At 38.8% G+C, this 27,446-nt stretch overlaps 1 protein-coding gene and 1 pseudogene across 1 annotated transcript; both read left to right on the top strand.

The window, feature by feature from the left end:
- The first annotated feature begins 6,135 nt into the window (after positions 1-6,135).
- LOC148360228 (protocadherin-10) lies at positions 6,136-16,026 on the top strand. The gene is made up of 4 exons (XM_088343769.1): positions 6,136-8,835; positions 14,273-14,331; positions 14,401-14,528; positions 15,302-16,026. The coding sequence occupies exons 1-4, from the start codon at positions 6,352-6,354 to the stop codon at positions 15,622-15,624; spliced, it is 2,994 nt and encodes a 997-aa protein (XP_088199895.1). The 5' UTR covers positions 6,136-6,351; the 3' UTR covers positions 15,625-16,026.
- A 7,578-nt stretch (positions 16,027-23,604) lies between these two features.
- LOC148360227 (protocadherin alpha-C2 pseudogene) lies at positions 23,605-26,539 on the top strand (annotated as a pseudogene).
- Positions 26,540-27,446: the final 907 nt, after the last annotated feature.

The following is a 27,446-nucleotide window of genomic DNA, read 5'->3' as shown; positions in this document are numbered from 1 at the left end:
CAAAATGCAAGTATAGCATTATTTGTAACATATACAAAGATTTGAAAATATATTTATCCATACACAAGCTAAAATAATATATAATTTTTATATTAATTAAGATAAATCCAGATATTTATATATTATATTAAATTTATTACATTTATCGTAAAGAAACGCTGTAAAATATAATTTATCACAGTAAAATAATTGTACAAATCTTGCATAACATTGCTCATTCAAAGGCAAAAATGTCTGCCAGAAAAAGCTACGGAAAAAATATTATTTACAAAAACATATAGAAAGATATTGGTTAAAAATATATTATACATGGATAGAAAAACATCCTTACATAGAAATATAAATTAATATACTTAATGTATATAAAGTTTTATATAAATATAGAGAAGATGTATATTAGAGAAATATATATCATAAGTTCTACAAGAAAGATGTAAAATTAAATAAATATGTGTATATAGATGGATGGATACAAATTCTATGTATATAAAAGTATATTTTTAAAATGTATTAAGTAAAGATTTTTACTGTAAAAAATATTAATAATTTTGTATAATAATGCATTTTCAAGCAAAAAAAATGTAATTGTATTTTATCCCCAAGATGTAATATATTTACTTTGTATATTAATAGATTAATTATTACTGTCAAGCGCCCTGCGATTGGCTGGCAACCAGTTCAGGGTGTCACCTGCCCACTGCCCGATGATAGCTGGGATGGGCTCCAGCACCCCCGCGACCCTACTGAGGATAAGCGGTGCAGCTAATGAGATGAGATGAGATTACTGTCAAGCATTTTTGAGAATGATAACTAGAGTGGACAAAACTACATATTCTTTGTGCATGTACTTTATAATTCACGCCACTAGAGGGACCTATTGGATACCTAGTAACTCGGCCTTGCACATTTGTCACAACAAATTAATTGTCAAATTTGGATAAATTAATTTTGTAAATACTATAGTAAAAAAAGAAAACCACAAAAAAACTAAATTTACATACATATACGCATTTTTTCATGTGTTTGCCCCCAGATAAAGGCACGATACTACCTCAGGTGTGGAGGTCAAGGTTGAGATAAGGTCAGCTAGACAAGGTAATCTATTACTTTGTGGCACGAGGTGTGTGCGTGTATATTTTGGGCCAGTGAAACCAGCTTAGTGCTCTCTGTGATGCATGTTAATGTAAACGGCACCAGGGGAGCTCGGTCACAGGGGGGGCTCCGGGATTATTTATCCCCAAAACATTTGTATTCTTCCGCCGGAGAAGCGTTGATCCCGGATAGCTACACGCTAATCCTCCACTCCGTTAATTAAAAAAAAGAAAGAAAGCAAAGCGAGGGAACTGCCGCTTTCTCCTTCTTTTTTCCAGAAATGTAATCATTTCTGGAGAAGCTTAACCATCTGCTTGAGGTTAAGTCTGCAAGCTGATTGTGTTTTCTGCTTATTTAAACCTGCGGATTGCAGATTTTCACCAAGGGGGGCTTTGCAGGGAAATCGTTTCCAGGATGTCTTCTGTTGTCGTTTGTGTGAAAGCAGACCTTCTGTTCTGCACTTTTCTAGTTTTTTTTCTAGAACAAAGGAATCATCCCGGCGTTTATATAGCATCCCTTCTTCTTTTGAGTGGCTAACGAGTTGCCTCGGCCTGTCCCGACGAGGCGCATTTAACATTAGGATGCCGCTGGTGTCCGCGAGGATCCACAAAGACGTCCTTTAGATTGGGACTGGCTTTGCTCTCTTTGCTTGGCTGCTTCTTCCGAATGACCGGCGTTAGTCAGCCGAAAGGAGCATAGCTAATAAGGGAAGAATTTGTTTGTCATGTTCTGTACTTTCTGTACTTTTATATTCTGTGTTACAGTGCTTGTCGTGGACTTTTTCACTCTTTGATTTCTGGGGGATAAGCTAACTTGATGGATACTTGGGAGTATAACAGGGCATCCTGTGGTTCATTCTTTCATGTTTTGTTCAGTTAGAGCTAGTTAATGCCCACAAATAACATGCGTTATCCTTTCATATGTTGTTCAGTTAGAGCCAGCTTGTGCTGTCACATTAAATTTCATGGTCTTGTCATCTAGACACAGTTGTTGTTTTCCCTATCAACTTGTCTTGCATGGTTTCTTTCACTTTTTGTTCAGTTAGTGCAGGTTATTGTCCCAACATATCCTGCGTTGTCTTTTGTTCATGCTTTGATCAGTTACAGGCAGTTAGTGCTCCGTCATTTTGTTTCATGGTCTCGTCGTTTTGGCACTCTTGTTGTTTATCTATCAACTTGTAACTATATATATTGCATGATTTTCTTACATGTTTCATGTAGTTGCTGTCACAATGTATCCTATGTTATCTTGTGTTCATGTTTTGTTTAGTATGAATTAGTGTTCCAACATTTCATTTGTTGGCCTCATCATCTTAGCAATTCAATTTTTGTTCTATCAAAGTCTGATTTTCTCCTTTAATGTTTTGTTCGGTCAGCGTGCCTATATTTTATATGATAGGTACATCTTAATGGCAATACCGTTATTGTTCTATCAATGTTTTAGTGTATTCATTTTACTTTCATGTTTTGTTTATTTAGTGCTAGTTATTCTCTTAACATATGCTATGTTGCCTTATGTTCACGTCTTGTTCAGTTTGAGAAAGTTAGCGCTCCATTTTTTTTCTTTGTCTCGTCGTAATGGCAGTCCTGTTATTGTTTTATTAATGTGTGGGTACAAGTCCTTCCTCAACTTCCTTTCATGTTTTGTTAAATGACAGCCAGTTAGTGTCTCAGCATTATTTTGCCTGGTTTTGTTGTCTTGGCACTGCTGTCATTTGCCTATTATTGTGTGGGTATGTCTCCTGCGTCATCTTCTTAGTGTTATGTTTTGTTCAGGATGTGGCAACTACTGTACCAACATAATCACCCCCTCTTTCTTTCATGTTTTGTTCCGTCGGACCTGGTTTCCTTTGGAAGTTTACAAGTTGTTCCGTTGATGCATTATGTTCCTTACTTGTTTCTCCTTAATGTTTTCCTTAAGTGGAATTAGGTAGTGTTCCAACATATATCATCCAGGTTTGATTCAGTTTACGTTTCAACATTTTTTTGTGGTTTTGTCATCTTAACACTCTCGTTATTATTCTATTGATGCATGGTTATTTGTTCTCCAATTTTGTCTTTTGTATTTTGTTCAATTAGAGACAGTTTGTGTTCCAACATTATTTCATGGTCTCGTTGTCTCGGCACTCCCCTGAATGTTCTATCAACTTGGCGGTTAAAGTCCGGTGGCATCTTCCTTTAATGTTTTCTTCAGTTAGAGTCCGTTTTTTTGCCAGCATTATATTGCTTGGTCTCGTCACCATGGCTTTCTTGTTGTTCTGTTCACGTCTCTTCCTCTTTTTTTTTGTTCCGTTTGAGCTGCATCTTCTCCGTGTCTTCTCCTTTCACGTTTTGTTCATTTACATCTAGTTAGTGTTTAAATATGATGTAGCAGTGATATTCAGTCAAAGCTATGTTAAGTATCTTTGATGTTTTGAACTCTGTAAATCATGGAAAACTTTATTGTTTTGTTTCTGTACACGATCCAATATGATCCTTTCTGTGTAAATAAATCCTTTACTAAAATCTTGTGTCTACGTTTAAGGGATGAGCTTCTCCAGATATCCCGGATCGCGCGTGACATCATTTTGTGAATATCTTTAACCACGTCAGCCTTAATCCAAACAATAATACCTGATTATGGATAAATTCCATGGCTTTTATGTTGATTATGTTGATATGTGTCATGCTTATCTTGTAATGCGCATTTGTTGTGTGTTATAGCTTACCTCCTCCTCACTGTCACTTTCATTAGATCAAAAAGGCAGACATGTTAACATCAATGTGATTACAGAGGGATATCTTTGATAATCGCCTGGTGTTTTCAAGGTTTCCATTAAGGAGAAAAGGGAATCAGAAGTTTTAGCCCTGACAGAAAATGTTGCTCATTTTTCTTATTTTTCTGGTTTTAAAATGTGTCAACTTAATTTTCTGTTTTAAAAAAAGGATTTGAAATGGAAACTCAAAACAGGAAAACTCTTTTTGCTAATGGAATTATAATTCATATTTGCACTATTATAAAGCCATTTTTTATTTGTTAAAAAACAAACATACATTTCATGTTTGGTTCAGTTACAGTTATTCAGTGTTCCGACATTATGATTCTTGGTCCAGCATCCTGGCACTCTCATTATTGTTTTATGCACGAGTGGTTGTATGTGGTTGTATGTTGTGTGGTCTTACTCTAAAGTGTTTTCATTTTGAGCTATTTAGCGTTTCAACTTTATTTCATGGTCTCATTGTCTCAGCACAGTTGTTATTTGCGTAGTAATGTCTGTGTATATGTCCTACATACTTATGTATTCATGTTGCGTTCAGTTAGAGCTGAATAAGTTCCCAAATAATATTTTTGTGTCAATGTTCGGTTAAAAAAATAAAAAACGACCTCATTCACAACAAATGCTTATTTTACTTAGTTTTCCTTGTTTTATTGTATCTTGTTTGGGGGGAATAAAAGGGAGACAACTGTAGAAATATTGGCATCATTTTCTTATCTAGCAGATGGTAAATAATTTTGCCAATTTTAAAATTAATTAACATTAATTACATTTTCTTAAATTAAGGTCAGAAAAAAACACTTAAACTACTTTAAATGAGCACAACAACCTGCCAATTTTGAAAATTATTTTTGTGGTGTTAATCAAAGTTGGAAAATTATACAAAATAAGCAAAACAATCAGCCAATTTTGATAAAATAATTATGTTTATGTATTTCATTCCTATTTTTTATCCAACATTTTTGGGGTACCTGTAGCAGCAACATGGCCGACATGTATGTCCTCTCCATCTAGGTGAGGCTCATAGAATATTACCAAATTCATCAACACACAAGTATTTAAAAAAAAAAATCCAAATTATTAAAATAAATGTATTTTTGCTTATGATTTAAATCTATATTGTTGTTGTTTTTTCTTTAAATTACTTTTTGTTTTGTTATTTATAAGTGCTAAATAATACACACTGTCCCTATCAGTTTGTTTTCCCTCCAATTTACTCCAGTCAATTATTTTTCCGACATTCAAAAGCTCCGGCAATCTTTTCTGCGTAAACTGTTTTCCACCTGGATGAATCCACACAGTGAAATGCTAACATATGCTAATTGCACAACTTCAATTTTGTTGGCACAGGGTTTTTTTATTTATTTTATTGTTTGACCACTCAGAGGCGCTCAATAATAAACAATGTTCCTTTTAGTTTTTTGTTTTGTTTTATTTTGTCTTTTCACATCAGTCAATTATTTTTCAGGCTTAAAAAGGTTCCAGCAAACTTTTTTGGGGTAAGCTGTTTTCCACCGGGATGAATAAACAAAGTTAAATGCTAACATATGCTAATTGCACAACTTTCATTCCGTTTACACAGTGTTTTTTTTACCACTCGGGGGCGCTAAACAGAACACACTGTCCCTTTAAATCGAGCAAAACGATTAACAGATGAAACTATTTTTTCACATTTGTTGTGTATTTTCTCTTGTTTTACCAAAACATATATTAAATATCTAGTCAAGTAATGTTTATTTGTATAGTTCTTAATCACAAAGAGTCTCAAAGGGCTGCAGAGGGCAAGGGAAATCGCCAAAACCTATGTTGATGTAATATAATGAAATACCTTGTTAAAACGAACAAATACACCTAAAATAAGCAGCATTTTTTTGCTAAGAGAGCAATATATCCCTTCTTAAAACCTATGTTGATGTAATATAATGAAATACCTTGTTAAAACGAACAAGTACACCTAAGATAAGCAACATTTTTTTGCTAAGAGAGCAAGATATCCCTCCTTAAATTAGCCCGAAAAGCAGCACTACACCACCACAATTTACCCCCCTCCTTAATTCCAAATGTGGCTCTGACGTCTGGTGTCAAATTTACGCCTTCTCGTCTCTTTAATAGGCCAGTGGAAGTGACACGAGGGTGGGAAATGGTTAAATGTCGACAGTAATTAGAGTCGTACACTGCGCGTCCGCCAATACGGAGCTCTGAGAAGCAGCCCCCCCCCTTCTTCTCCATCCCACCCACTTTTTTTTCCCTCCCTCGCTCTCTCTCTTTTGCGCACACACCTCCCAGCCGGCTCCTCTGGGTGTCTAATACACTGGAAAATCAAAGAGACTTCTCAGAGCGAACACCTCCCGTGTCGCGTGCGTAAAAGCAGAGACAGGTGCTCTATTTTCCCCAAAATTAATTTAATAAATCACTTTAAACAATGCTGCACAGTTGACCACGGTTAATGATAAAAGAAAATGCGTGTTTTCTGGCGGAGGTGACTTTTACGCAAATCGGTCAAAATGGAGCAAAAGCTCCCCGGACGCAGCTGGGTTCCGGTGACCGGGCTGGTCATCTCTCTTCTTCTGTGCGCCTGCGTGGTGGACTTGGTTCTAGCCCAAATCCGGTACTCCATCCCCGAGGAGCTGGAACACGGAGCTTTCGTGGGCAACATCGCAGAGGACCTTGGCTTGGATGTGGCCACGCTCTCTGCGCGCCGATTCCGGATCGTGTCTGGAGCCAGGAAACAATATTTAGAAGTCAATTTGGAGAACGGGATTTTGTTTGTCAATGAAAAGATTGACAGAGAGGAGCTTTGTGAGCGAAACCCGGGATGTTTTTTGCATCTTCAGGTTGTTATTGAAAACCCGTTAGAGCTTTATAGAGTGGAAGTGGAGATTTTAGACGTGAATGATAACTCGCCCACTTTTCCTTGGAGCGAGTTTAATATTGACATCACAGAATCGGCTGCGCCCGGCTCGCGCTTCCCGCTGGAGAGCGCGCAAGACTTGGATGTGGGTGCGAATTCTCTGCGCTCGTATCAGCTGAGCGCAAACGAGCACTTTATCCTAAATATTCAAACGCGCAATGACGGCAGCAAGTTCGCTGAGCTTGTGCTGGACAATCCTTTGGACCGGGAGCGGCGTAAAAAACACGAAATGGTCCTCACAGCTTTTGACGGAGGTGCGCCAGAGCGCTCCGGTACTGCGTTAATTACCGTCACGGTGCTCGACGCCAACGACAACGTTCCCGCTTTCGATCGCTCCGTGTACCGGGCCAGGCTGATGGAGAACGCGCCGAGGGGGACGCTGGTGCTCAAACTAAACGCCACCGACTTGGACGAAGGCTCTAACGGGGAAGTGACCTACGCGTTCAGCGGACACGCACCGCTCAAGGTGCGCGAGTTGTTCAGCGTGGATCCTTACACGGGTGAGATCCGCGTAAAGGGCGTTGTGGACTACGAAAAAGCCAACGTGTACGAGCTCTACGTGCAAGCCAAAGACAGGGGACCCTCTGCTGTGGCCGTGCACGGAAAAGTTCTGGTCGACATCGTGGACGTGAACGACAACACCCCCGAAGTCATCCTCACCTCCGTGTCTACGCCAGTGCAGGAGGACGCACCGCCGGGGACTGTAATTGCCGTAATCAGCGTCATGGACCGAGACTCGGGTGAGAACGGGAACGTGGACTGTCAAATCCCGAATAGCGTCCCGTTCCAGCTGCATACCTCATTTAAAAACTACTACACGTTAGTGACCAGCGAGGTTCTGGACAGGGAGGTAGTGTCCGAGTATAATATCACGCTCACGGCGCGTGATTTGGGCTCACCGTCGCTTTCCACTCGCAAAACCATCCTGGTCCAAGTGTCCGACATTAACGACAACCCCCCGCGTTTTTCACAGCCTTCATACACTGTTTACGTGACCGAGAATAACGCCCCCGGCGCTTCTATTTGCACCGTGTCTGCCTTTGACTCGGATTCAAACCAGAACGCATATTTGTCTTACTCCATCCTCGAGGGTCAAATCCAGGCCATGCCCATTTCCACTTACGTGTCCATCAACTCGGACAACGGCAACATTTACGCACTGCGCTCCTTCGATTACGAGCAACTCCGAAACTTTCACATTCTGGTGCAGGCGCAGGACGCGGGTTTCCCGCCACTCTCTAACAACGTGACGGTAAACGTTTTTGTCTTGGATCAGAATGACAACGCACCCGTTATTGTGTCCCCGTTGCCGAAAAACGGCACCGTCGCCTCGGAGGTGGTGCCCCGCTCCGTGGACGCCGGGTACCTGGTCACCAAGGTGACCGCGCTAGACGCAGACGCGGGGCAGAACTCGCGATTATCCTATCAGTTGATCCAAGCGACGGATCCGGGACTGTTTGGCGTGGCTCTCTACACGGGGGAAATCCGAACCATACGCCGGCTGGTGGATAAAGACGCATCCAGGCACCGACTCGTTATACTGGTGAAGGACAACGGGCAACCTCCTCTATCAGCTACAGTCTCCGTGGTCCTCACAATGGTGGACGCCACCCCCGAGTCTCTATCCGAGTACGGAGACCTCTCCCTCACCCCCCAACCCCCTTCTAACCTCGCCCTTTATTTAATCATTTCCCTCAGCACTATCTCTTTCATCTTCCTCGTGGCCATAATCGTTCTGGCCTCTGTCAAGTGCTACAAAGACCGAGAAACTCTCAGTGGTTATAACCTCCCCCCCTTCGCTTGCTGCTGCTGCGGGGGTTTCCAGCCTGACCCTCCCCCGGAGGTCTTCAAAAAATCCAATCTCAACCTGCAGATTTCCTCCTCGGCCAATAAAGTGCCTGCGGAGGTGAACGGAAGCGGCAGCCTCACCCAACCTTACTGCTACAAAGTCTGCTTGAGTCCCGAGTCGACCAAAAGTGACTTTATGTTTTTGAAGCCGTGCAGCAACAACGAGGCCAAGAGCGCTGAGCACTCCTGGGGGGCCCCTGTCAACAACGGAACGACCACCCCTAACGAGGTATGCGTAAATTGGTGCGTAAAAATGACACCCGTAAAACTGGTGCAAAGGTCACGCTCGTCACATGAAATCAAAGTAAGCTTTTAATTGGCTCGTTAACGTGTCACTTTGTATTATTATTATTATGATGATGATGCTGTAGAAGGAGTTGCCATTTAGCACAAGAAAGTGATATAGGCGCAGCTAAAAACCCAAAAATGAAAGTGTGCCCTATATACCACAAAATACAGTGGATAAGAGTGGAAATGTATACAGTGTTTATACATATGTGTTACTACTCCGGGTTTTACGGTAGACTACAGTAGTCTTGCAATTATAGAAAAGCATTGGCTGATCATTTTCGCTGTTCATTTTCACAAACATGCCACAGGAATCAAACCCAGGTTGTGACGATGAGAGCGCCAACACTTAATCACTAGATGACCAGTCATACAGATGACATATGAATAGGCATTATATGTAATCCATCCATCCATTATCTGCACTGCTTATCCTCAGTAGGGTTGCGGGAGTGCTGGAGCCCAGTGTATGTTATCTTATAATAAAAAAAATACTCACAGTGCCAAAATTGAATTTTAGTGAATGGAAACAGGCGTTTGGAAAGATATCATTAAACACCGATTCATCATCAGATACACCAGAAAGTTGTTTACTTGAGTTTCTTTATTTCTTTCAAGACGACTTTCTGTTTTCTCCATTCTCTTACATTTGTTTCTGTCCCTGTGAGTGAAAATAGTGTGATAATGAGACAAAATATAATGCCTTATGTCATCTGTACCACCGGTGGTCTTGTGGTTACGTTTCCACGTTCTCATGCCGCGACCCGGGTTCGATTACTGTTGCATACAATGTTTTGCAATTTAGGTCAGTTCAATCTTGCAGTATATGCCGTACAAATATGGTAGGTTCTACTGCAGTTTTAATTCCATGCGTCTTATAGTGCAGTGCATCTTATGTATGAAAAATGATTGACTCTCTTTTGCCTTCAAATCTGGTGTGCCTTATTGTGCCAGAAATACAGTAAATCCTTTTTTGTAAGAAAGGGGAGAGAACAACACAAGGGTAATGGACAAGTTGAATGACAGTTTGGAATCATTTGTCTGCGTTCTTTGGTGCAAGGGAAAGCGTCTAGCAATTTATAGGACAAATCTCCCCTCGGGCCATCGCTCAAGGGCACCACGGACAGAAGCATTATACTCCACACAATGTGTCGGAGTCGCCTTGGGGGGGCTGTCTATTATTGATGAAAAATGCCAAATGTTCTAGTTTGGGGAGGGGGGGGAGGACATGACCGGACTGAAACGTGGGCCGCCTGTCGATGGGGTCCTCTGGAGTCGAAGATGTGAAGTCATATTTATCAGCAAGGATGGAGGCAGTTTAGTAGGGGGGGGGGGGGTGTCAAGGGAATTAAAGGACGCAAAGATGTAGCGTTTTCTAATTCTAGCAGACGGCGCAGTAGAGCGTACACGTCACCAGACTCCACCACGCAGACTGACAAATGTCATTTCGGTCACCGGCGTGCTACTTTTGGCCACAGGAAGAGGGAGGACGAGATGAGGTCGCAGGGGAGGTTGTTATGCAGATCTGTAAGGAGACTGTGTCCCTCTTTAATCGTTAATTGGCTTCCTAATTCACTCATGGTGATGGAAGTCACCAATGACGTCGTCTGGATGACCTCAAGTGGGATATTCAAGGCCCTTCCAAATGAGACTATTCTTGCACTTTTTATAGAAAGGGGAACAGGCAGAAAGGAAAACAATGGTCTTTCTTCCCTACTTGGCCAGTCTTTGATGACTTAAATCGTATTCAGTTTCATCCCCTAAATCAGCCATGTCAAACATACGGCCTGCATTCAGATCCAGCCCATTGGATGACTTCATTAGACCTGCCTGAATTTCAGAGTATGTAAAATGGTAAAAAGTAAATGGTCTGCATTTATATAGCGCTTTTCAAGTCAATGAAGACCTCTCAAAGCGCTTTACAATGTGCTTCACACCTACCCAGTCACACACACACTCACACACCAATAGCGGCCATGCAGCCATGCAAGGCGCCTACATGCTTATTAAAAGCAACTTTTTATCTCATTCCTATAATAAGTTGTGTTTTTTAAAATAAATACAAATTAAAAGCTCCTACCCACTTTTAGAGGGCAAGAAAGGTGTTAAAAAGCTAATGTCCATTCTCGTTTGATTTTAAATGATCTGAAATGAAATGATCTGCATTTATATAGCGCTTTTCAAGTCAATGACTTCCCAAAGCACTTTACAGTGTGCTTCACATTTCCCAATAGCGGCCCTATATTGCAGCTAACCTGCTTATTGGGGGTGTTAGGGGTTCAGTGTCTTACCCAAGGACACGAACTTGATCCCAAGACGAGCGCTCTACCTCCTGAGCTACTGCCGCCCCAGTCAAAAGGCAGAATTGTGCAGTATTTTTTCAATTTCCGTTGGTCCAGCCTGGTAGTTGCATCTGATGTAATTGCACACTTCCAAATAAAACTCGTATTGAGTATTGTATTTATTTCTAAACATTAAATAATAGCGTGTTTTTGTCATACCTTTCACGTGAGTTTGTTTAGTGTGGTGAGTTTGTTCAGATGTAAAGCCGCTTTTACTCAACTGTGAATATGAACGAATTGATAACACATTCAATGCCTAAGATGAAAATCGTTTTTTCATTATTTGTGAATAAGTATGTAGTGTTTAGAAAGGATATGATTTCATCCGTGATTATAATTTGTAGGTTAGGCTACAAATGTTGGCTGAAGGATAAAGCATAGGACTGAAAAAACAAAGCTAAATATTTGTTTTTTTTTTAGTGATCGTGCCTACACAAAAACATGAGATCTGGAGCCGGTCTCGGGACAAACTGAGTTTCACACGCCTGCTCTAATAGGTTTTTCGAGAGCCACACTTAAAATAAAAATATTGTAAAAAGAATTGTTGTATTATGGGCGCCGCTAGGCTTTACTTGCCCAAGACAGACCACAGGAATTGGTAACATCAGAATATTTGTTTTCCGTGTAGGGTAGATTAATTTGCTTCTTTTTAGATATATTCTACATACTTTGGCCTTTTAAAAGTATTTTTTTTTTCTAATTCAAGTAGAAAAAAAAGCAAAATAAGATGAGTTATTATGTGATCAATTAGTTGATTTTTCCTATTTTCAAGAATATTTTTTAATATCATAAAAGAAGAAACATTGTACAGTTTTGCATATTATACTTTTATTTATCCATCGTTCAATTTTCCTTAATTTTAGGAATATTTCTTTTTATTTTATTCAATATCTTTATATAAGAAATAATAAACTCTTTACGGATAACTTACCCACATGGCTTGTCAGGGCACCGATAAGGACGCAACTCTGGACAGCCTTCTCCATTCTTGATGGTCCCTGGCCTGTTCTTGGGTTGTGGCAAAGTTGGTACCAGTTCATTCGATAATTTTGTCGGCCCACTTCTTTTTGGCTCTGCCTCTCATCCTCCCAAGTGGACTCTGCCCTGGAGAAGTATCTTGGTCAGTCCTGATGAGCTTGTGACGTGACCATAACACTGAAGTTTTTGTCCGCGCAAAGTTGACAACAGTTCTTTGTAGGGTCCAATGTGCCCTCTGATGGTGTTGCGCACCGTTTTGTTTGTCACATGGGCTAAGAAGTAGATGCCTAGAAGTTTCATGTGGCATCGCATCTCCATGGCCTGAATTTTCTTTTCCAGTTTTGCGGTGTCTTGCAAGCGTAGAGGGAGATGGAAGTAACCAATACTTGCATGAGTCTCATCTATAATGTCATTGCTATGCTCTTGTCCCTTCTAGATAGGTTTAAATCTGGCAAGTGGTTTGAGCTATCCTGTCTCTGATTTCTGGTTCTGACCTCTCTTCTGAGATGACAGTTCCAAGATATTTAAACTTGGTGACAGTTTCTAGCTCTTTGTGGTTGATGGTGATAGCTTAGGTGATACCTTGGGGATTGTTGGCCATTACTTTTGTTTTTCTGTGATTTACTTCCCATACTGGATACTTTGTCCAGGCGATTGACCAAATCTCTGAGTTCCTGTTTTTCTCGTCGTGTTGCTCCAGAGTTTAGGAACTGATCTTCTCCAGGAAGATGTTGAATAAAGTTGGAGGGAGAATGCAGGCTTTTTTCACACCGTCTGTAGTTCAAAAGCACGCTTCATTGGTATCATCTATCAGTACCGCACTGTTGGCCTACAGTTGTTCAATGGTCTGAACTAGTATCCGGCCCATGTTGTACTTCCGCATGGTGGCCCATAAAGCAGCTTGCCATACTCTGTCAAACACCTTCTTGGAATCAACGAAAACGTGATAGAGGTTTGTCGGGTGTTGTTGAAACCTCTCACATAGGATGCACTGATTAAAAATCTGTTCTGTGGTACCCCTTACCATAAGTTTTGCTTAATTATTTATTCATTGATTATTTATGTAATTTTCATCATTTTAATAAAAAAAACATATTTTATCCTAAAAAAGAAAAAATACACCATTTTATTATTTTATTTTGATTTATTTATGATTTTGTTTCCCTTATCTAAAGGACAATCTTTTCCTTAAAAAAAAAAAAACTTCAATTACAAAAAAATAGCTTTTTGCCTATTTAATTTTAAGATATTTAATAAAATAGTTAAATTTTATTCCTCAAAATAAGGAAATGTATCCTTTGTAGCACACGGTCGATTATTTTGCTCATTTCAAGAAATATTTTCCACCTATATTAAAAAAGGATATATAGAATATGCAACATGGTATGTTTTTTCTTATTTTAAGATGTTTTAGATTATAAAAAAAATCATTAGAATAAGTGAAATTGTCATTTAGCGCACGGGTGATTATTTTGCATACACAGTACTTTTTGATTTAAAAGAATCGATCAACATTAGAAAACATACCTTAAGTAATCACAATGGTTTGATTATTATTGTTTTAAGGTATTTTATATTGTTTCTAGAACAAAATATAAAGTAAAAAAAAACTACCTTTAAAAAAGGATAATTTATTTCGTGCATAGGAGATTAGTGTGTCTATTTTAGAAAATCTTTTTTTCCTTGGTAATAAGGAAAATATTTAAAATAAGCAATACGTTGCATGTTACTCACTTCAACATATGTTATCCTATTCTTCTAGTAAAATTCGCAATAAAATAAGAAAAATTATATACAAACCGTAAAAGATACCTGGCTACGTATCTGAAATTTGATTATTTAAAAGATATCCACTAGAGGGAAGCATTCTTCCATTTCTCACATCCTGTACTGCTATGTCTTGCTGACATTATTAACAAGTTTTATGAGAATTTAAATAAATTGACTTTTAGAACCAATTCACTGCTAAAAAAAATTACAAACAAAACAAAACACTGTTTAAATACCCATTCAATCACACATCAACTATATTGAATCTGTTTTTCTTTTATTTTGCAGTTAAAGCAGCCCAACACAGACTGGACCCTCACAAAGAATCAGAACTCTTCCATTAAAAGGTAATTAAAATGAAGTTACATCCACGCAGTAATTCTGAGATATGAAATACTATTTTATTTCTCTCCTAGTTGCAATTCAATTAATATGGATGGCACCTTAATGCGTAAGGCCATGCACGCCGACCCAGAAAACTTTGTGGCATCCATGGCCCCCGGACAGTACTGGACTTGGGGGACTCACATGAGAGGTGCAAAAGGTATGGATATCAACTAAATTATGAGCTCGCTAGCTGAAATGTTTCTTATATTGAGATATTTTATCTGTTTTTCTAATTAAAAAAAAGGAAAATATCTTCTTAAAATAAGTACAATTGTCTTTTCAAGTAATTGGTAGATCATTTTGCTAAGTATATTTTTTTATCATATCTTTTTTTAGGGGGAGGTGAAAAAATAATTCCAAATAAAAAATAATAAATAAATAAACACAAAATAAATAAATACATACATACATAAATAAAACATTAATATAACATTAATAAAACTTTATTAAATCATTTTCATTTTTTTGAAGTTTATTTCCATTTCGGAGGGGTAGAAAATTATTAAAATTGAAATAAATAAATAGCCAATCTATAAATAAATACATTACTAAATAAAATAGTTGCAAAACATTTTGCCATTTAAGGAAATATCTAAAACAAGATAAATATACTTACGATAAGCAAAATATTCTGCTGATAATAGTCATAGTAATAATAATAATTTGAAAATTGAATAATAAACAAAATTCAATAATTGCAATATATTTATTTTATTTTTGGATGAAAAAAAAACATTCTTAAAGATAGAAAAATCTTCTCTATACAAAATTGAACATCTTTAGGGATGTTTTACTATTGTAAACATCCCTTAAAATAAATTCACAACCTTTTTTTTTCGTCCAATGATAGCAAAAAATGAAGTCAGAAAAAATGAAACCTAAACCACCTTGAATGATGCAAATGAGTCTTTGTAATTTCTTCCACTGTAGACTATAAAACATCTCCATCACCCAGCGGCGTGACCTCCCGTCCCTGGACCCCCGGCTGCACCCCTCCCCCCCAACAGCAGCAGCCTCCCCCCAACCTGCCTCACCCTCATCCGCTCCCGCACCCTCAGCCGCCACCCGACTACTACCACAACGTGTACATCCCTGGCACGCCGTCTGGGTTCTGCACGTTGAGACCGACGCCCGCTCAACGAAGCGACCTGGACCTCCACAATTCCTTCTCCACCTTTGGGAAAAAACGTCGCCTACAAATGTCCCCCCAGGGGGAGACGGCCATGATCAATAACGATCTCTATAATGACTGACACCCCCCCTGGTGGGAGGGAGGCCAAATTTTGTGTTTATTTATGTGTGGAAAAAAATGTCTCATTGTATTTTGTATGGCTATTATTACTGCTGTTGATGTTTTTTTTAGACAATCAAACCAGGAAGTGGGGATGTGACTTTCAAAATAAAAGCATCAGTAGGAGTTTGTGAAATCATGTCGGGTTTTAAGACTCTACGTTTTTGTATGTTGGTCTGCTAATGTGACAAACATGTTGTGGTGCAAACGAAGCTGGACTTGAACAAAAAAAATCTCGCAAAGTCGATCACTTGTTGTCCCATTTCATATGTATCTTTGACATCTTTATTATGGAAGCCCAAGAGTGCCAAAATGAAATAAATAAAAAAGGAGCTTTTGAATAATAAAAGCATTGTAGGCCATATGTAATTTACTGTTAATTGTATTAAATAAATAAATACTACTTTTTTATTCAAGACCATCCACATTTTATAATACTGTAATGGTTTGGGGGAAGGGCTAGAGTTAGGTTTAGAGTAAGGTGTGAGGTTTAGAGTGTTCGGGATATCATAATGGTTTGGAATAAGTGGTTAGGGTTAGGCTAGGCGAGTTTATTAAGGGGTTAGTGTTTTAAAATTATAATAAGGGGTTGGGGTTAAGACTAGAGGGTTAGTGTTAGTGTTGGGGTTAAGGTTAGCGGTTGAGGGAAAAGGTGGTTAGGAAAATGGTCACAGGGTTAGGGTAAGAAGGTTTGAGTTAGAGGGGGTAGGGTTAGGGTAAAGATCAAGTGCTTTACAAATACATTTTGATTTGATTAGGGTTAGAGGGTAAAGGTTAGGGGGTTAGGGATAAGCAGTTAGGGATAAACGGTTAGGGATAAGCGGTTAGGGTTAAGCGGTTAGTGTTAAGCCTTAGGGTGTTAGGATTAGAGTTAGGGATAGAGGGTTAGGGCAAATAGGACATGCAAAGACATGCATTTCAGGTGGATTGGCCGGTCCAAATTGTCCCTAGGTGTGAATGAGCGAGCGAGTTGTCTGTCCCTGTGTGCCCTGCGATTGGCTGGCAACCAGTTCAGGGTGTCCCCTGCCCACTGCCCGATGATTGCTGGGATGGGCTCCAGCACCCCCGCGACCCCACTGAGGATAAGCAATGCAGCTAATGAGATGAGATGAGATGTTTATATGACAGTGCATCTATTTTTGCTCATTATTTAAATCAATATAGTTTTTTTTCTTTAATGAGTGAAGGGTTTTATTAATAGGAGGCACTAAATGATTCACACTGTCCGTTTAAGTTAGTGGTCTCACACCCAATTTTCTTGGTTGTTGTCTTAGCTTGGGTCTGTGTATAAAAAGATTTGTGTTTTCTTACATAAATTAGGTAATAAATATATGGTCAAATTTATTGGAATCAGAAAGAAAATAAAGAAGCCACTAATAAAAGAATACAACAATAAAATGGCAAATATGTATGTAAGTATATTTTCTAGAAGAATAATATGAGAATCAATTAATTTTACTTTAAAATTTCATACTAAGGTCCCTCCTCAGGGGTTCTTCATTTACTGGTACTTCATGTTTAGGTTTTGAGTTTTCCTTTACCCTCATGTAGGTTTTAGATGAGGGGATAGTGTAGAAATAGTCTGTAGTTTGCAATAATCTGTGGTCCGTGCAGCACTTTGAGACTCCTTGTAATTAAGAGCCAAACAAATAAACATGACTTCACTTGACTTGGCAGGGCCCTCTACGTAACTTCCCAGGGGCTGAAAATGACCAGAGTTTGAGACCCCTGCTTTAAAGAGACAGTGGTTAATATTTAGCGTCTCTTAGAGGTACAAAAATGTCATGACCAGATTGGAAACAGGACCCAAATGAGTTACGTTTCTCACAGGTGTGATTGAAGGGAAGAAGAAAGACTGCACCCACGATCCGGTGTTTCGCTGGGCGTGGAAAGCAAGACACTCTCGTACTCTGATTGGGATCCAAACACGGAAGTGGATCTTCCGTAGCGAGCGATTGCAGTGTCAGGGACGGAAAAACAAGTCGGTAACCGGGGTCGGAGACGAGTCATAAGCCAGAACGGTAGAGTAGAAGTAGTCGGGGACAAAAAGAGGTCGTAAGCCGGGACGGGAGAGCGGATGTGGTCAGGATCAAAACGGGTCGTAGCCGAAAACAGACGGGAACAAAAACGGGAGAGGTGGGAGTCAGGGTCGAAAAAGGCTTGCCTAGTTTACACTGAGGTTCGCTGACGGACTGACAACAGGGGCCTGAGAGAACTGGCTTCAAATAGTGACAAGGAGCCAATCAGAACCCGCAGCGATTGACCCCAAATTAGCAGGCACTGGTGATTCACATCGGTAATCATGACACAAAAAACGTTCATTCATTAAAAAAATCATTGAGTTGAATACTAAGAAAAAAATACTTGAACTATCATAACAATTTGAATTGTTATAAAAAATCCTAGGTTGAGAGTTTGAGGTTTGTCTGCCAACTTGCTGCTACGCTGTGCTCTTGGCACTGTTTTTTGTTCGCATTAGACAATACAGTGCCATTTAGTGGTCTCAAATAGACACAGAGGCTCTAGGTTTTGTTCAAATTCACACCAGCCAATTATTTTCAAAGCTTAAAAAGACTGCGGCAATCCTTTTCGCCTGGCTAAGCCGTTTTCCACCTACCATGAATAAACTTAGTAAAATGCTAACATATGCTAATTGCACAACTTCCATTCCCTTTGCCCGCAGAGGACGTCTACGTGAGCTTCATTTGCTCAGCAAACAAAAACTCCTCTCTCGGAAAATATCACTTTAATTAAGAGCGCACACACACTTCAAATGCCACACCTGCATGGGAGCTGGGGGCTCACATCTTCTTTTTTTCTTTTTCCAGCGTGCCCTTTTCCTTGCTAATTCTCTAGGAAATTGTTTTGCAGATTACAGATGGCGACCGGCCGGGTTTTAATTAGGTCGTCGCACCAAGACTGAGAATAACCTCGTTAATAAGGGGAAGGGGGTCCAGTGGGGACCCTGAAGGGAGAAGGAGGGGCATCTTCTGTGAGGTGATACTTTATAGGTCAGGTGGGATGTGAAGCAACTGGAGCTTTCACCTTTAGAATTTCAAGATGAATGGTATTTAGCGGGATGATAGTTGTCGAACCAAAAATGACCTCGCAGTTATCGGCCAAACTGAAGAAATAAACAACCGAAAAATAGTCACTTGATGCACCATTTTTAGTGGTCACGTTGACAGTTTTTAAATGCAATATCCTGATTCAAGTGCAATACCCCGGTTGTGGATTGTTCTATTTCAGATGTAATGTAAATACTTTATATTAAGGGTGAACTTATTAGATATTTTTCTCTATGCATGAAATTTTCCATCTTATATCATCTATCTATCTATCTATCTATCTATCTATCCATCCTTCTATCTATCTATCTATCTATCTATCTATCTATCTATCATTTTTATCTATCTATAAACAAACAAAATGTGCTGACACCAGCCTATTCATACGGATGAATGTTTGTTACTTGACTGATGACTGACAAAATCAATTGCATTTTTCCCCAAAGACAAAATTGTTTACAGAAGCTGTGGAATACTATTTTAAGCAAGAATAAACACGTTTAAAAATAATTCAATATTTCTCTAGATGTAGGATGCATTCCAAAAAGTTAATTGTGTGTCACCAGAAGCACGATTGTTAGTAGCAGCAAAAACAGTTATGGTGCATCCCTAGTAAAAAAAAATCTTCACCTCCTCTAACCTAATCTAGATGTCATTCAAGGTAAATATGATGACGTAATTGCGGAGTAGAAAGATTTCCATTGTTGTCGACATCATCTTGACACGTGCTGCAGTGTTTCTTTAGTCCACCAGAGGGCGTATATGTTCGGAAAGAGGGCCATCTGAAGTTCCTCCAGTTCATCTTCAGTGTATATCAAAACCAAACAAAACAAATGATAAATTTAAAAATATTTCCAAAAAATAGAAATGACTAAAGAAACAAAATACATTGAAAACAAAACACAAAAAAATAAATAATTCACTGCCAATTAGGTCTGTAACAAAAAAGTACAATAAAAGTATTACACTTACCATACTAAAATATATAGAGAGGACTATTTAAAACATTGTTACTTAAATCTTAGGTTGATAAATTTGCATCTATAAGACTAAAAACAAAAAGTAACCCAGTTAAATACAGTACTGTATATCATTAAAAATAGAAGAGAAGAGGGTGCATCCAGCAGAGGGCATCGTTGAGTAAGATTCCTGAATTAATGTTATGGTTGTACATTTGCAAATAAAAGTAAATGCTGATTCATCAAAAGGGTTTAATGATTGATGTTCATAAGTCATTGTTGTCCATTTTATGCAACGTATTAAATATGCAAAACAATTATAAATGTTGTACTGTTATTTAAACAAAGGCAGAAAACTATCAATTTCAACTTCACAAAAAGGCATCACAATATATACTGTAATAAAAATAACTATGGCTGATTATATTTTGTGAAAATAATAAAAAATAGAAACATATAATAACATAATTTTATTCTTTTTTTGTTTATTTAGGAAAATAAGAGAGCATGTATTATAATATATGTAATAAAAAAAATTAGGTTGATGCTTTTTGCTTTTTGTATTCCTAAATTAAATTGAAAACAATATAATGATTTAATGAAAAGGACTTATTTTGCTTGTCGTATTCTATGAAAATAATAAAAAATGTACAATAAATAGATGTAGTAAAAATGCTATTCGTTTATTTTTTGCAGATTGTATTTTATTAAAATAAAAAATAACAGACGTCATAAAAATACTATTTGTTTAGTTTTTGCTTAATGTGTTCTATTAAAATAATACAACGTGTGTAATTAATGTAATATAAATAATTTTCCAATATTTTACTTATTGTGTTTTATGAAAATATTAAACATTTTCAGCGTAGTAAATATAAAAAAAATACTATTAAATCATTTATTTATTCATGAAAATGATATGAAAGTGTATAATTACTTTAAAAAAATATTATTTAGTTTTGATTATTGTATTTAATGAACATAATTAAAATGAACGATAATTTAAAGTATTTTTTATTGTTTTATTTATGTTTGGCTATTGATAGTAATTCCTACAACACATAAATGTAATAAAATTGTAATTGTTTTTTCTTATAGATGTTTTTATGAAAATAATTAACAATGTACAATAATTTGATGTAAAACAAAATATATGTTTTTAACTTTAATTATTCTTGCAAATGTTATAAAAAATAAGTATTAATATTATAATTCAACATAATGCAATATTATTGTGTTTTACGAAAGTAGAAAAAATGTACAATCATTTAACCTATTCATTTTGCTTATTGTGTTTATAAAAACAATAATTATTACAAAAAATAATATATTACTTGCAATTTATTTTGCTGCTTGTTATGTTTATAAAAATAATTATAAATGCATAAAAGTTTAATGGAATAAAATATTTGTATGCATCCTTTATTTACGTATTGTACTGCATTTAAATTGAAAATATGCCTTGTATGGACATAATATCATAGGACATTTAGACCTTCAACTCCTTCTGGTGATAGTTATTTAACTTATTACCAATACTCAACTCTTGAGTAGAGTAGACGTTGATACAGTCGTATGCAAAGGTTTGGGCACCCCTGATCATTTTCAAGATTTTCCTTTATAATTCATTGGTTGTTCGGATCAGCAATTTCAGTTAAATATATCATATAGCAGACAAACACAGTGATATCTGATAAGTGAAATGAAGTTCATAGGATTAACAGAAAGTGTGCAAAATTACTTAAACAAAAGTAGGCATGTGCATAAATTTGGGCACCCTTGTTGTTTTATTGATTTGAATACCTTTAGCACTAATTATTGGAAGACAAAATTTGTTTGGTAAGCTCATTGAACCTTGACCTACATACACAGGCAATGCCAATTATGAGAAAGGGTATTTAAGGCGGCCATTTACAAGTTGTTCTCCTCTTTGCACTTTCTCTAAAGAGTGGCAACATGGGACCCTCAAAGCAACTGTCAAATGACCTGAAAACTAAGATTGTTCCACATCATGGTTTAGGGGAAGGATACAAAAATCTAGCTGAGAGATTTCAGCTGTCAGTTTCAGCTGTGAGGAACCTAGTGAGGAAATGGAAGCTCACAGTAACAGTTCTAGTTAACGCCCGGAGTGGCAGGCCAAGAAAAATCTCGGATAAGCAGAGGCGAAGGATGGTGAGAACAGTCAAACTCAACTCACAGACCAGCTCCAAAGACCTACAACATGATCTTGCTGCAGATGGTGTCACAGCGAATTGTTCAACTATTCATCGCACTTTGCACAAGGAGATGCTGTATGGGAGACTAATGCGGCAAAAGCCTTTTCTGCGCAAATACCACAAACAGAGTCACTCAAGGAATGCTAAAGCACATTTGGACAAGCCATCTTAATTTTGGAATAAGGTGCTGTGGATTGATAAAACTAAAATTGAATTATTTGGAGATAACAAGGGGCGGTATGCATGACAGAAGAAGAGCATAGCATTCCAAGACAAACACTTGCTATCAACAGTAAAATTTGGTGGTGGTTCCATCATGCTGTGGGACTGTTTGGCCTGTGCAGGTACTGGCAATCTCGGTAAAGTTGAAGGTTGCATGGATTCCGGTCAGTATCAGCAGATTCTTGCGAACAACGTTCTAGAATCAGTGACAAAGCTGAAGTTTCGCCGGGGCTGGATACTTCAATAAGACAACGACCCCAAACACTGCTCAAATTCTACTAAGGCATTCATGCAGAGAAACAAGTACAATGTTCTGGAATGGCCACATCAGTCCACAGACCTGAATATTATTGAAAATCTGTGGTATGATTTAAAGCGGGCTGTCCATGGTCAAAAACCGTCAAACCTGACTGAAGTGGAGATGTTTTGTAAAGAAGAATGGTCAAAAATACCTTCAACCAGAATCCAGACCCTCATTGGAAGCTATAGGAAGCGTTTAGAGGCTGTTATTTCTGCAAAATGAGGATCTACTAAATATTGACGTAATTTTTCTGTCCGAGTGCCTAAATGTATGCACCTGCCCACTATTGTTAAAGCAATTATTGCACATTTTCTGTAAATCCTATCAACTTCATTTCACTTCTCAGATATTTCTGTGTTTGTCTGCTATATGATATATTTAACTGAAATTGCTGATCCGAACAACCAATGATTTATAAAGGAAAGGAAGGGGTGCCCAAACCTTTGCATACGACTGTACCTATGCCAGATACTCCAAAATAATAAATAAATTATGACAGATGAATAAATGAATAAATATAGGGTAAACATTTTTTTTTCTATTTTTGTATTTGTATTTTTGTGTGTGTAATGGCCAAAGTACTTAAGAAATATCTTCTTAAAGATAAATAATATTAGTTAGTTATCTTTTCATAGAAAAGAATGACCTTAAAATTAAATCGTAAGGGGTTTCAAATAATTTGATACAATATTTGATTTTGGAAGTAAATCTAAATCCATGGCTCTTAAGATTCTCGATTGTTCTCAGCTCAGGGATGCTGCTGGAAATGTGAATTTCCCTTCGGGGATGAACAAAGTATCTATCTATCTATCTATCTATCTATAAATTAAAATATGAACTGCCATGAATTCTGAACCGCTGCAATGCATCATTTGAACCACTTGGTGACGCTTTTACCCTTCACTGGGGGTCAACTGCTCCTCATATCAATCTGGGCGCACCCAAGCGGGTGGAGACGTTTTTCTTTTCACGTCTGATGTTTTCTTCTCGAATCATCTGAGCTTCTCCTTGATATGTATTTTCATATTTTATTTTTGCTTTAAAGGAATATTCCTCAATCTGTCTACAATCATGCGTGAAATGGGACAAAAAACGGATTTTTGGACTTGGTTCTTTGTCCTATTCTCATCATGGCCGTTTGCTTTGTCTGTGACTCGTTACTCAATTCCTGAGGAAATGGAGACCGGCTCAGTTGTGGCCAACCTCGCGGCTGATCTGGGACTGGAACCCGGAGGATTGGCCCAAAGGGAGGTAAAGCTTGATATTTTTCACAACAAAAAATTTTTGGACGTCAATAAGAAAACGGGAGATTTGTTTATCGTGGAGACAATGGACAGGGAATATCTCTGTCCTTCCAAAACCGTCTCTTGTCTTCTCAAGCTTGATGTCATAATCCAAAGCCCTTTACGGATGTTTAATATTGAATTTGAAATAACCGATATCAACGACAACGCGCCACATTTTCGAAGAGGTCGAGTAGAACTAGATGTGTCCGAATCTGCCACACCAGGGGAGAGGTTCTCCCTCCCCAATGCGGTGGACCCAGACGTGGGCATTAACACCGTCAAAACCTACAAGCTCAGCCCCAGTCAGCATTTCGCCATCGAAATACAAACGGGGGCCGATGGAACTCAATACGTTGATTTAGTTTTAACTAGATCTTTGGACCGAGAAGACACGGCAGTCCACAATTTAATCTTAACCGCGGAAGACAGCGGTAATCCGGTGCGCTCGGGCACGGCCAATATTGTGGTGAGGGTGCAGGACGCCAACGACAACCCGCCTCGGTTTGAAAAGCAGATTTACACCGTGAATATGACAGAAAACTCCCCAGTTGGAACAAGAGTCATCATGCTAAATGCCACGGATCTGGATGAAGGTCCAAATTCTGAACTAGTGTACTCCTTTACTCTTTACACGGCGGAGAAAACACAAGATGTGTTTGGGATTAACCCCAAAACGGGGGAGGTGACAGTGAAAGGGACAATGGACTATGAAGATATGAAGTTTTATGAGATGCACATTGAGGCCAGGGACAAGGGAGTGTACCCCCTCATAGGCCAGTGTAAAGTGGTTGTCCACATCACAGATATGAATGATAATTACCCGGCAATTACGCTCCAATCTGTGAAAAACACCTTAAGTGAGGACGTGCCAGTGGGGACCGTCATTGCCCTGGTGGCGATCAGTGACAGGGATACAGGGGACAACGGCAAAGTTCACTTATTTATCGGAAACCAAATCCCATTTGTTCTAAACAAGTCATCAGAAAGACCTATGCACTACAAGCTGGTAGTGTCCGAACCTTTGGACAGGGAATTAGTCCCTGATTATGACATCACACTGGTAGTGAGGGATTCAGGAACACCGCAATTATCTGATAATGAAACAGTGACTGTGCATCTCCTGGATGTGAATGACAATGCACCAAAGTTCCCTCAGTCCTTTTATTCCATACGTGTGATGGAAAATAACCTCCCAGGTGCTTTATTGGGCTCCCTCAGTGCCATTGACCCTGACCTCCACGAGAACCAGTACCTTGTGTACTTCATCCTGGAGAGGAAGATTGCCAACACTTCAATGTCAATGCTGTTTTCAATCAACCCTGAGAACGGGAACCTCTACGCACTCAAAACATTTGACTATGAGATTGAAAAGGACTTTCTGTTCCACATCGAGGCCCGGGACTCAGGTTCTCCGGCACTCAGCAGCAACGTGACGGTCCACATCACGGTGGTGGACCAGAATGACAACGCCCCAGTGATCGTGTCACCATGGAGGGCCCACGGATCTGTCGTGGAGGAGAAGATTCCCAGATCCACTGACAAAGGCTCCCTGGTTTCCAAGGTGATCGCTTTGGACGTAGACTCTGTGCACAATTCCCGCATCACCTATCAGTTCCTGCAGATAAGCGACACCTCCTTGTTCAGTCTGGACCAGTACAACGGAGAGATCCGCACCATGAGGATGTTCAGCTACAAGGACTCGCGCCACCAGAGGCTGGTGGTGGTGGCCAAAGACAACGGGGAGCCGGCTCTGTCGGCCACGGTCACCATCACACTGGTGACGGTAGAGACTGCCGTCAAGGCCTACTCAGACATGACGGAGGTGCCTCTGGAATACGACATCTTCTCCGACCTCAACCTATATCTGGTCATAGGTCTGGGCTCGGTGTCATTCCTGCTGCTTATCACCATCTTGGTCACCATCGTACTAAAGTGTCAGAAGGTCTCGCCTAGCAAAGTGGCTCCCCCCTGCAGAAACAGCGTGCTCAGCGAGAGGAACTCCACCATCGCAGATTCCACTCTGGTGTCCAACGACGCCTACTGGTACAGTCTCTTTCTGGCGGAGACACGCAAAGGCAAGCTTGTGGTTCGCCAGCCCGTACCCAAGGGATCCAGGTACATCGTGTCCAGCATTCCCAGGAGCACAGGAGTCTCCGAGACAAGTGGCTCTGCTCCATCCACCTTGCAGGTAACATATTTTCCTATTTCAAGATGCTGATAACATGAGGTCTTCCTCTAAATCTGTATAGTTTCTTTAACACTTTTTAGTGTTTCAGTAGACGCCATGCCAGCGATCATTGGTTGTTTTTAAAGATTGTTTCATTGTGAGTGAATAGTTGTCTTTTTCGTACTGTACATGTGAACTGTAATTTACCACTCTACTACAACTAATTTTACTACTTTTACTACTACTACTACTACCACTACTACTACTTCTACTACTACTACAACTACCACTACCACTACCACTACTAATACTTTTGCCACTACTACAACAACTACAACTCTAGTTTCTGCAGGCTATGAATACTACTCTAAAAACAACTAATCCTAGTCATGAAACGACCACGACTATTTGGACAACCGAATTTTTTACCCAAAGTACAAAAACTACAATGACTACACTGACAACCACTACAATACTATTTGTAAAACTCACTGCGATAATGTCTCCTGCTACTTAAACTACTACATGAACTAGAACAACAACTACCACTATAACCACTAGTTCTACTAGCATGACTTATTATTAGAAATATTCCTACTCCAACTACTACTTGAACTACAACGACTTCTGCTTCTATAACCACTACAAGTACTACTAGCATGACTTATAGATAAAATGTATTTTACTATGATGACTACTGGTTGAACGACAACAACTACTATCACTGGAACTACAACCACTACTGTCCTACTGGTACAACTTACAATTACATTGTTTTCCTATTACTACAACTACTACTAGAACTACAATTACTACTACCACTATAACTACTATCACTATAAGTCCCACCAATATGACTTACGTTTACAATTTCACCTACCACTACAACTACTACGTAAAGTAGGACAACTACTACCAGAACAATTACAACTAGTATACCTCATGATTACACTTTCTCCTACTGCTACAACTACTACTTGAGCCACAACAACTACTGCCACTAGAACTACAACAATTACTCCAACAAGTACTTCTAGCATAACTTTATTTTTACAATTTCTTCTCCTAATGGATTTTTGTTTTTTCCACGTTTTTCCCCTCCAAATGTTCAGCCAAGTTCTAACAATCATCAATATAATAATATTCATATATATTAATATACATCATCATTGTTTTACAGAGTATCAACCCTATCTATATCTATTATCTGCACCGCTTATCCTCAGTAGGGACGCGGGAATGCTGGAGCCCATCCCATCTAGACACCCTAAACTGGTTGCCTGCCAGTGGCAAGGCACACTACATATCTATATCACAATATAACATTTTGTCAACTACACAAAGCCCCTGTTGTCATTGTGTTATAATCAGGGAATACAAATTAGAAATTACAATGTGTAAAACATTAGAAACAAATCTGTAAAAAATAGTTTTGCTCTTTGATTTCGGTGTGTAATAAAGTAGTTGTAAAATAATTTTAAAAATAAACAAAGATTTTGACTTCACGGATTTGTCTATCCATCTTTTTGGAACGTAACCCAATGATAAACAAGGGTTCACAATAC

Source organism: Urocampus carinirostris, chromosome 9, assembly GCF_059441175.1.
Source record: "Urocampus carinirostris isolate Australia breed hairy pipefish chromosome 9, RoL_Ucar_1.0, whole genome shotgun sequence".
Taxonomy (NCBI): Eukaryota; Metazoa; Chordata; class Actinopteri; order Syngnathiformes; family Syngnathidae; genus Urocampus; species Urocampus carinirostris.
The sequence above is the reverse complement of the archived record's forward strand: the minus strand, read 5'-3'. Positions and strand labels throughout refer to the sequence as shown.